At 39.1% G+C, this 12,373-nt stretch overlaps 1 protein-coding gene across 2 annotated transcripts in view; it reads left to right on the top strand.

Annotated features, from left to right (window-relative positions):
- Positions 1-12,373, top strand: part of TFR2 (transferrin receptor 2) — a 158,154-nt gene that overhangs the window by 53,955 nt on the left and 91,826 nt on the right. For both annotated transcript variants that reach the window (XM_053718376.1, XM_053718377.1), the window contains 2 exons: positions 1,795-1,875; positions 9,498-9,637. In XM_053718376.1, coding sequence (XP_053574351.1) covers positions 1,795-1,875; positions 9,498-9,637 — 221 coding nt within the window. The remainder of the gene's footprint in view (positions 1-1,794; positions 1,876-9,497; positions 9,638-12,373) is intronic.

Here is a 12,373-nt window from a genome sequence, read left to right on the forward strand (position 1 = left end):
GAAGAAATACTTACCTTTTACTTCTGCAAAGCCGGATCGATGATCCCCCTCCTTCTTCTTCCTGCTGTACAACCACAGCAATGACGAAACTGGCTTCCTCCAATCACAGCCGGGCATCACGAGATGGACGCTCTGGGGTGCAAGCCATGATTGGAGGAAGCCGGTTTTGTCATTTCTGACGTCAGTACAGAGGAACTGAGGCTGGGATCGGCGATCCGGCTTTGCAGGAGTAAAAGGTAAGTATTTCTTCAAATCCAGTGCAATGTAAATTTTCATCAATGAAAGTGCCCATGTTTTTAAAAGTATTTTTAAAAACCAGGCACTCATTGCTGAAAATTGACATTCACTTTAAATAGCTTCTGAGGAATCTATTTCTTATTGCAACAAAACCCCTTTTCCATTCACAATAAAAACTGAATGTCTACAGCCTCACTGATACCACCAAAACACCCTAAAATCAGCGTGTATATACATACAATATATATCTGCAGGGTTATACATATAGTTATATGCAAACAACAGTGCAGTAATAAAATGCTCCACTTTCTTCTAGTTTTTTTGTTTTTATCATATGAGTACCTACTTAAGCGCAAATAAATAATAATAAATAAATACTGGAAGAAATTATTAAAGTAATTTGGATGTTCTTTCAAACTGATTTAGCTTTGTGATATGAATTAGGTGTTCGGTAACATTATTGAAATCCAGATCTGTGTTGGGTTTGGAAGTTGAAATAGAATCATCAAGTGTAAGACTTAATGCTAAATTAGAGCAGCCAGCCACGGTGATAACATTACCGACTTCTGCCCATTCTTATTTTCTCGCACTTGGATGCAGTTAATAATTTTAAACAAAGCAGCCTGGTTACCATTTGTGATATAGTTAGAAAAAATGACTGTTATAAAAGGTTAAGACTCAATTTTTTTTTAATTTTTTTTTATAGTTACTTAGAAACTAGAGCACTGCAACTAAAATTGCTATTTATTTTATCCCATCTGGGCAATTGTCTAGTCAGTCATACACCTAAAACACACATAGGGTATATTTATCAAGCTCTGTATGGAGGTTGATGCCCCGTGTTTCTGGCGAGCCTGCAAACTCGCCAGAAACAGCAGTTATGAAGCAGCGGTCACAAAGACCGCTGTTCCATAACCTGTCCGTCTGCTCTGAGCAGGCGGACAGACATCGCCCCAATACAACCCGATTGAGTACGATCGGGTTGATTGACACCCCCCTGCTGGCGGCCCATTGGCCGCGAGTCTGCAGGGGGCGGCGTTGCACCAGCAGCTCTTGTGAGCTGCTGGTGCAATGCTGAATACGGCAAGCATATTGCCAGAAACACGGGGCATCAAGCTCCATTCGGAGCTTGATACATATGCCCCTTAGTATCCAACCTGATAGAAGTAGGGTAGAGCTATTAAGATGTAACTTAGTCAATATACTGTAGGTGTTTTCCAACATGTTGATTTAATTTAATTACACAGATTTGCACATATTTCCATAATGCAGAAAATTGGCTCAGATGGGCAAATAAAGGTCCATTTTATTTAAAAAAAGTAAATTTGATAGCTGGATTTATTCATAGTCAGTAATAAGATCTCCCAGGCTCAGATGTGTTAGGTCATTCAATTATTCATAAAAACAACTTACACGTGTATAATACATTTAGCAAATCACTAAATGATGCCTATCCTAGGTAGGTGTCTAAATTGTCTATAGAAAAATCATTATATTTTACGGATTACAAAGTTGCATGAGTTTTATGTCATATACATGTCTATCTATTACCAACAGGTGTCAAATGCAGAACAAGCTGGTGCCGTGGGAGTCTTGATATTTCCAGATATATCTGAAAATACAGCTGTCTTTGGGCATGTGAGTTAGGCAATTTCTCTCCTTTAACCCTGACATCCTTATTTAGGAATTCTTAAAGGGACATGCCACCCACATTTTTTATTTTATGATTTAGAAAGAGAATGCAATGTTAAACATCTTTCTAATTTACTTATATTATCTAATTTGTTTTATTCTCTTGATATTCTTTGATGAAAAGCATATCTAGATATGCTCACTAGCTGATGATTGGTTGCTGTACATAGAAGCATCATCTGATTGGCTCACAATGTACATTGCTTTTTCTTCAAATAAGGATATTTTAAAAATGAAGCAAAATAAATTATGGAAGTCAATTGTAATGTTGTTTAAATTTCTATTCTCTATCTGAATCATGAAAGAAAGATTTTGGGTTTAGTGGCCCTTTAAATGAACGTTATAAACCTTTTACCTTGTTTGATCTTAAAGAGGGCATTTCAGAATCTACTTTAAAAAAACAACTAATGTTCCTGTCTTGAATAAATAATATTGTGTTATATCTTGTCCCTTTCCATCAGTATAACAGATGTAGTTGTCCTTTTCAGCCAGTTAGGATTAGTAAGAAGTATTAGATTCAATTTCAAATTCAGCAACATGTAACTTAAAGGGACATGCTACCCATATGCTAAATCACTTGAAAGTGATGTAGCATATATTATTATCAGGTATTTGTAGAGCGCCAAAAGATTCTGCAGTGCTATGAACATAGGTGGTATATAAAATAACATTTACAGGGGTCAAGTGGCTACAGGGCCCTGTCAAGAGTTGCACTGTTGTAGTCGGCTCTTATGAATGTGAACTACAAACAGCTGGGCTTGTAGGCTTACATGCTATGGGGTTTAATGGGATAGAAGTGGAGATAGGAAGGTTAGTGTAGGCTGTATGCATCCCTAAATAGTAGAGTCTTTGGGGAGTGCTTGAAGCTTTCAAAACTAGGGGAGAGTCTTTTGTAGGCAGAGAGTTCCATAAGATGGGAGCCAGTCTGGAAAAATCTTGTAAACGGGAATGTAAGTAGGTAACAAGAGAGGGGGAAAGTAGGAGATCATGAGCGGAGTGAAGGGTATGGAGATTATCTAACGACAAGGTTTGAGATGTAGGGGGGAGCAATGTAGTCGAGGGCTTTGTGTGTCAGAGTGAGAATTTTGTGTTTAATCCTGGAGGCAAGAGGAAGCCAGTGAAGGGATTGGATGAGAGGTGCAGAAGATGAAGAGCGACTTGTAAGGAAGATGAGCCTGGCAGAGGCGTTTATTATGGATTGTAAAGGAGATAGGCGGTAGCTAGGGAGACCAGAGAGGATGGAGTTGCAGTAGTCGAGGCGGGAAAGGATGAGAGAGTGGATTAAAATCTTAGTTGTGTCTTGTGTAAGGAAATGTCTAATTTTACAGATGTTTTTAAGGTGGAAGCGGCAGGCTTTAGCCAAGGACTGAATGTGAGGAGTGATAGATCTGAGTCAAGTGTGACCCCAAGACATTGGGCATGTGAGGTTGGGGTAATGATGGAGTTATCAACAGTTATAGAGAAATGGGGGCTGGAGATTTTGGAAGAAGGGGGAAAATAAGGAGCTCAGTTTTAGAGAGATTTAGCTTGAGGTAGTGAAAGGACATCCAAGATAAGATATGAGAGAGGCAGTTAGTGACACGGGTTAGCAAGGAAGGAGATAGTTCTGGTGCAGAGAGGTAGATTTGGGTGTCATCGGCATACAAATGATAATGAAACCCGTGGGACTTTATTAAGGAACCTAATGAGAACGTATAGATTGAGAAGAGGAGGGGACCGAGGACAGAGCCTTGCGGTACCCCAACAGAAAGAGGTAATGGGGCAGAGGATGCCCCAGAGAAGGCTACACTAAAGGTAGGGTTAGACAGATAGGAAGAGAACCACGAGAGAGCTGTGTCGCAGATGCCGAAGGAATGGAGGGTTTGGAGCAAAAGAGGGTGGTTGACAGTATCAAAGGCTGCAGACAGATCAAGGAGGATAAGTGGCCTTTGGATTTTGCTGTAAGTAGGTTGTTGGTAACCTTAACAATTGCTGTCTTTGTGGAGTGTAGGCGCGAAATCCAGATTGCAGTGGGTCAAGGAGGGAGTTTAATGTAAGGAAATGGGATAGACGTGCATATACTAGCTTTCCAAGAAGCTTAAAAGCAAGAGGGAGTAGGGAAATAGGGCGGTAGTTGGATGGAGAGGATGTATCGAGAGGTTTTTTGAGGATAGGTGTGACTAGTGCATGTTTAAAAGATGTTAGAAATATACCAGTGCTGAGGGAGAGATTGAAGATGTGTGTTAGTATAGGGGTAAGGGTAGAAGAGAGGGAGGGGAGGAGCTGTGAGGGGATGGGGTCGAGGGGACCGGTAGTGAGGTGAGAGGATAGTATAAGGGCAGAAACTTCTTCCTCTGTAACAGGGGCAAAATAGCTACATTTTTGGCTATGAGGGTTTTGGATGATTGTGGGATTTTGGGGAGTGGGAGACCGGTAGTATGTTGTAAGCCAATTTAATTTCTGATGTAGACGATTTTGTTGTTGAAGAAGTTGGCAAAATCTTGAGCTGAGAGAGAAGTTGTAGTGGGAGGTAGGGGTGGGCGGAGAAGAGTATTGAATGTGGAGAACAGACGTTTTGGGTTTAAATAAAGAGTAGAGATAAGAGTAGAGAAGTAATGTTGTTTATATAGATTATGGGCAGAATAGTAAGAGTTTAAGATGTTCAAGATATATGTAAAAAACGGACTAGAAAAACATAAAATTGTTCTTACTCCAGTAAGTGCTCTGCAAGCATGTATCCTTCAGTTGCTTACTGTCACCTGTATGGGGGGGAAAAGGCATCATGGGTGCTGAGTTCAGACTTTGCTTTACAGTGATGTTGTGATATTTCATCATAATCTTGTGAGATATGATACTAAACTCCCTTATAGGGACAGTCTACAATAGAATTTGTATTGTTTTAAAAAAAATAGATAATCCCTTTATTACCCATTCTCGGGTTTTGCACAACCAACACAGTTATATTAATATACTTTTAACCTCTGTGATTACCTTGTATCTAAGCATCTTCTGACAGCCCTCTGATCACATGACTTTTTATTTATTATCTATTGACTTGCATTTAGTACTGTGTTGTGCTAAATCTTAAATAACTCCTCGGGCGTGAACACAATTTTATCTATATGGCCCACATGAACTAGTAGTCTCCTGTTGTGAAAAGTAAATAAAAATCATGTGATAAACGGCTGTCTATAGTGGCTTAGAAACAGCCAGGAATTTAGAGTTTACATGTTATAAAGTATATTAATATAACAATGTTGGTTGTGCAATGCTGGGGAATTGGTAGTAAAGGCATTATCTATCTTTTTAAACAATAACAAGTGTAGACTGTACCTTTAATTTTAGTGTAGACTGTACCTTTAAACTGAGGAGAGACGTTCCCCTCACAAGACCTGGGACTAGCATCTTCGGGCCAGATTATGGAAGGCTAATTAACGATCCCCGCTCAATCGTTTATTGTGCCAGAAGTAAGCTTTTTGTACGTGTCAGGTTGCGCTCATATTATGAGTTAAAAGTAAACTGTTTTCGCTCTTGAGTTAAACAGAGGAGCGCAAAAAGCCGAAGTTAGAATATCTCGTGCGCATTCACATATTCCCTCATAGAAGTCAATGGAGAAAAAAAGTGGAAAAAAAACCCCCACATGTATATTACAAATGTGTTTCTATTCAAAGATGTAATTAATCTATTAGCATTTAAATTTTGACTGGAATGTCCCTTTAATACATAGCTTATTTAATTTCTACTCAGCTTTTTACAGATATGATGCATCACTTTTAAGTGATTTTTGGCATTTGGGTAACATGCCCTTTAAAAAAAATTCCAGACAAAACGTTATTTTCGACATGTAAATTGTGCTTTTTCATATGTAAACTATGATAGAACATTTTTGAGTACCTACTAATACAAGCAGTCTGCAAAAACTTTAACCTAAAGGGACATAAAAACCCAAACATTATCTTTCATGAATCAGATAGTACATACTATTTAAAAAAAACTTTACAATTTACTTATATTATCAAATTTGCTTCATTATCTAGTTATCCTTTGTTGAAGAAGCAGCAATGCACTACTGGGAGCTAGTTGAACAGATCGGGTGAGCCAGTTGCAAGAGGGATATAAGGGCAGCCAGAAATAAGCAGCTAACTCTCAGTAGTGCATTCCTACTCATAAGCCTACCGAGGAATTCTTTGCAACAAAGGATACCAAGAGAATGAAGCAAATTTGATAATAAACGTACACTAGAAAGTTGTTTAAAAATGCATGCTGTCTGAATCATCAACGAAAATTGTGGGTTTTATATCCCTTTAAAGGGACATAAAACAAGTTGGGATAGAGACAAAATATAATAATATGTACTTTAATTATTTTTCCTGCAACTTTATACTGCAGTGCCTCGCCCTTAAAGGGACATGAAACCCACTTTTTTTCTTTCATGATTTAGATAGAGTATGCAATTTTAAATAACTTTCTAATTTTACTTCTATTATCTAATTTGCTTCATACTCTTGAAATACTTTGCTGAAAAGCATATCTAGATAGGCTTAGTAGCTGCTGATTGGTTGCTGCACATAGATGCCTCATGTGATTGGCTCACCCATGTGAATGACTATTTCTTCAACAAAGGATATCTAAAGAATGAAGCAAATTAGATAATATAAGTAAATTGGAATGTTGTTTAACCCCTTAACGACCAAGGACGTACGCCACACGTCCTCAAAAAAAATACAGTTAATGACCGAGGACGTGTGGCGTACGTCCTTGGTCTGGAAAGCAGCTGGAAGCGATCCTGCTCGCTTCCAGCTGCTTTCCGGTTATTGCAGTGATGCCTCAACATCGAGGCATCCTGCAATAACCCCCCTTGGCCATCCGATGCAGAGAGAGCCACTCTGTGGCCCTCTCTGTACCGGACATCGATGGCCGGTTTCGTTGGTGGGTGGGAGCCAGTCTGGGAGGCGGGTGGGCGGCCATCGATGGGCCGTATGATGTGGAGGGGGGCGGGATCGTGGGCGGGTGCGCACGAGGGTGCGCGCGCGCGCGCGGGGGTAGGAAGCGGGTGGGAACCGCTACACTACAGAACATTTATGGGGGAAAAGTGGCAGTGATTGCCAAATATATATATATATATATATATATATATATATATATATCGATCTAAGAGATCTGGGAGGGGTGGTGGGTTGGTCTTTTGGGGGGGGGCAAGCTACACTACAGAAAATTATTTTAAAAAAATAATAAAACAATGTTTTACTATAAACTGGGTACTGGCAGACAGCTGCCAGTACCAAAGATGGCTACTAATAAGTTAGAGGGGGATGGGTAAAGAGCTGTTTGGGGGGTATTAGGGAGGTTGGGAGCTAAGGGGGGATCCTCCAGAGCAGCATATGTAAATATGCCTTTTTTTTATTTATGTTTTATCAAGGATAGCTTTTTTTTTAGTACTGGCAGACTTTCTGCCAGTACTTAACATGGCGGGGACAATTGTGGGGTGGGGGAGGGAAGAGAGCTGTTTGGGAGGGATCAGGGGGTGTAATGTGTCAGGTGGGAGGCTGATCTCTACACTAAAGCTAAAATTAACCCTGCAAGCTCCCTACATGCTACCTAATTAACCCCTTCACTGCTAGCCATAATACACGTGTGATGCGCAGCGGTATTTAGCGGCCTTCTAATTACCAAAAAGCAACGCCAAAGCCATGTATGTCTGCTATTTCTCAACAAAGGGGATCCCAGAGAAGCATTTACAACCATTTGTGCCATAATTGCACAAGCTGTTTGTAAATGATTTCAGTGAGAAACCTAAAATTGTGAAAAATTTTACTTTTTTTTTTATTTAATCGCATTTGGCGTTGAAATGGTGGCATGAAATATACCAAAATGGGCCTAGATCAATACTTAGGGTTGTCTACTACACTACAATAAAGCTAAAATTAACCCTACAAGCTCCCTACATGCTCCCTAATTAACCCCTTCATTGCTGGGCATAATACACGTGTGGTGCGCAGTGGCATTTAGCGGCCTTCTAATTACCAAAAAGAAACACCAAATCCATATATGTCTGCTATTTATGAAAAAAAGGGGATTGCAGAGAAGCATTTACAACCATTTGTGCCATAATTGCACGAGCTGTTTGTAAATAAATTCAGTGAGAAACCTAAAGTTTGTAACAAAATGTGTGAAAAAGTGAACAATTTTTTTTATTTGATCGCATTTGGCGGTGAAATGGTGGCATGAAATATACCAAAATGGGCCTAGATCAATACTTTGGGATGTCTTCTAAAAAAAAAATATATACATGTCAAGGGATATTCAGGTATTCCTGACAGATATCAGGGTTCCAATGTAACTAGCGCTAAGTTTGAAAAAAAGTGGTTTGGAAATAGCAAAGTGCTACTTGTATTTATTGCCCTATAACTTGCAAAAAAAAGCAAAGAAGATGTAAACATTGGATATTTCTAAACTCAGGACAAAATTTGGAAACTATTTAGCATGGGTGTTTTTTGGTGGTTGCAGATGTGTAACAGATTTTGGGGGTCAAAGTTAGAAAAAGTGTGTTTTTTTCCATTTTTTCCTCATATTTTATATTTTTTTTATAGTAAATTATAAGATATGATGAAAATAATGGAATCTTTAGAAAGTCCATTTAATGGCGAGAAAAACGGTATATAATATGTGTGGGTACAGTAAATGAGTAAGAGGGAAATTACAGCTAAACACAAACACTGCAGAAATGTAAAAATAGCCTTGGTCCCAAACGGTCAGAAAATGGAAAAGTGCTGTGGTCATTAAGGGGTTAAAATTGTATTCTCTACTTTAATAATGAAATAAAATTTTTGGGTTTAGTGTCCCTTTAACCCTTTCTTTTTAGTTTCTGAATTGTACAGCTCTAACTCTCCCCACACAATTCCTTCTATGGCTGTATCTATAGCTATTGTTGTTTTGGTAGAATGCAAAAGTGCATATGGATTATCTGCTGGAGCATGCCTAGAAGCTGTGAACCCAGTTCAAATACAATGCCTGTGTCTAAACACTGACAAGGGGGGTGGAGTTGGCTTCTCCAGGCAGCTCAGCTATGTAATTAATTTTGCTTATTTTTGAAAATGATTTTAAAATACTTGCCAGCAATTTCTATACAAACTATTTTTAATTAATTAGCCATTTTAGGATATGCACAGATCGCAACCTGTTTTATGTCCCTTTAATATAGTCTCCAAATGGGTTCTTTCACGATTCGTAAAGAGCATGTGATTTTCAAAACTTTCCAATGTACTTCTATTATCTCATTTGTTTTGTTCACTTAGTATCCTTTGTTGAAAAGTATACCTAGGTAGGGTCAGGAGCTGCTGATTGGTGGCTGCGCATTTATGCCTTATGTTATTAGCTCACCCAATGCGTTTAGCTAGCTCCCCGTCGTGCATTCCTGCTTCTTCAACAAAGAATACCAAGAGAAGGAAGCAAATTAGATAACAGAAGTATATTTGAAAGTTATTTAAAATGTTATTCTCTTTATGGACCTTGAAAGAAAAAAAATGTGTGTTTCATGACCCTTTAACATGGAATCATTTTTTTTTTTTTTTTTAAACTTTTTATTTTAGGTTCATCTTGGTGGTGGTGACCCCAATACTCCTGGATTTCCATCTTTCAATCACACCCAGTTTCCACCTTTCAAATCATCTGGTCTCCCCAGTATTATAGCTCAATCAATCAGCACAGAAACAGCACGAAAACTTCTTAGGTAATAGAACACTAATAATTACTGGCAACAAATACTGTTGCTGTATTACTAAATGAGAGCTATGTTTTTGTTTATATCTTTGTCATCTAAAGCAGACATTGTCAAACTTGGCCCTCCGGAGGTTTTGGAACTACATTTCCCATGATGCTCAGCCAGCATATCAGCTGGCTGAGCATCATGGGAAATGTAGTTCCAAAACCTCTGGAGGGCCAAGTTTGAGGCTGTCTGATCTAAAGTATATGCAGCAAGGACATAAAATAGATTTGATGATATATAATTTTGTATTGTGATGTTTAATAGCCTGCCCTGACACTTCATAGTAATCTGTGCCCTTTGATAGTATTACATTTAAAGGGACATTAAACACTTGCGGCTAGATTTAGAGTTTTGTCGATAACGACCCGCGTAGCTAACGCTGGCTTTTTTCTGGCCGCTCCTTTAAAATAACTCTGGTATTAAGAGTCCATATAATGTCAGCGTTAGGCTCCAAAAAAGGAGCGTAGAGCATATTTAACGCAAATGCAACTCTCGATACCAGAGTTGCTTACGGACGCGGCCAGCCTCAAAAACGTGCTCGTACACGATTCCCCCATAGGAAACAATGGGGCTGTTTGAGCTGAAAAAAAACCTAACACCTGCAAAAAAGCCGCGTTCAGCTCCTAACGCAGCCCCATTGTTTGCTATGGGGAAACACTTCCTACGTCTGCACCTAACACTCTAACATGTACCCTGAGTCTAAACACCCCTAACCTTACACTTATTAACCCCTATTCTGCCGCCACCGCTATCGCTGACCCCTGCATATTATTTTTAACCCCTAATCTGCCTCTCCGTAAACCGCCGCTACTTACATTATCCCTATGTACCCCTAATCTGCTGCCCCTAACACCACCGACCCCTATATTATATTTATTAACCACTAATCTGCTCCCCACAACATCACCTCCACCTGCCTACACTTATTAACCCCTAATCTGCCGAGCGGACCGCACCGCTATTATTATAAAGTTATTAACCCCTAATCCGCCTCACTAACCCTATAATAAATAGTATTAACCCCTAATCTGCCCTCCCTAACATCGCCGACACCTAACTTCAAACATTAACCCCTAATCTGCCGACCGGAGCTCACCGCTATTCTAATAAATGTATTAACCCCTAAAGCTAAGTCTAACCCTAACCCTAACACCCCCCTAAGTTAAATATAATTTAAATCTAACAAAATTAATTAACTCTTATTAAATAAATTATTCCTATTTAAAGCTAAATACTTACCTATTAAATAAATCCTAATATAGCTACAATATAAATTATAATTATATTATAGCTATTTTAGGATTAATATATATTTTACAGGTAACTTTGTATTTATTTTAACCAGGTACAATAGCTATTAAATAGTTAAGAACTATTTAATAGCTACCTAGTTAAAATAATTACAAATTTACCTGTAAAATAAATCCTAACCTAAGTTACAATTAAACCTAACACTACACTAGCAATAAATAAATTAAATAAAATACCTACAATTAAACCTAACACTACACTATCAATAAATTAATTAAATACAATACCTACAAATAACTACAATGAAATAAACTAACTAAAGTACAAAAAAAAAAAAAAAGAACTAAGTTAAAAAAAATAAAAAAATATTTACAAACATAAGAAAAATATTACAACAATTTTAAACTAATTACACCTACTCTAAGCCCCCTAATAAAATAACAAAGCCCCCCAAAATAAAAATGCCCTACCCTATTCTAAATTACTAAAGTTCAAAGCTCTTTTACATAACCAGCCCTGAACAGGGCACTTTGCGGGGCATGCCCCAAGAAGTTCAGCTCTTTTGCCTGTAAAAAAAAACATACAATACCCCCCCCAACATTACAACCCACCATCCACATACCCCTAATCTAACCCAAACCCCCCTTAAATAAACCTAACACTAAGCCCCTGAAGATCTTCCTACCTTATCTTCACCATACCAGGTTCACCGATCGGTCCAGAAGAGCTCCTCCGATGTCCTGATCCAAGCCCAAGCGGGGGGCTGAAGAGGTCCATGATCCGGCTGAAGTCATCATCCAAGCGGGAGCTGAAGAGGTCCATGATCCAGATGAAGTCTTCATCCAAGCGGGAGCTGAAGAGGTCCATGATCCGGATGAAGTCTTCTATCAACGGCATCTTCAATCTTCTTTCTTCGGGAGCCATCATCTTCCATCTGACGCGGAACATCCTCTTCTCCCGACGCCTACTAGCCGAATGACGGTTCCTTTAAATGACGTCATCCAAGATGGCGTCCCTCGAATTCCGATTGGCTGATAGGATTCTATCAGCCAATCGGAATTAAGGTAGGAAAATTCTGATTGGCTGATGGAATCAGCCAATCAGAATCAAGTTCAATCCGATTGGCTGATCCAATCAGCCAATCAGATTGAGCTCGCATTCTATTGGCTATTCCGATCAGCCAATCGGATTGAACTTGATTCTGATTGGCTGATTCCATCAGCCAATCAGAATTTTCCTACCTTAATTCCGATTGGCTGATAGAATCCTATCAGCCAATCGGAATTCGAAAGACGCCATCTTGGATGACGTCATTTAAAGGAACCGTCATTCAGCTAGTAGGCGTCGGGAGAAGAGGATGTTCCGCGTCAGATGGAAGATGATGGCTCCCGAAGAAAGAAGATTGAAGATGCCGTTGATAGAAGACTTCATCCGGATCATGGACCTCTT

This window comes from Bombina bombina, chromosome 6, assembly GCF_027579735.1.
Source record: "Bombina bombina isolate aBomBom1 chromosome 6, aBomBom1.pri, whole genome shotgun sequence".
NCBI classification, from domain to species: Eukaryota; Metazoa; Chordata; class Amphibia; order Anura; family Bombinatoridae; genus Bombina; species Bombina bombina.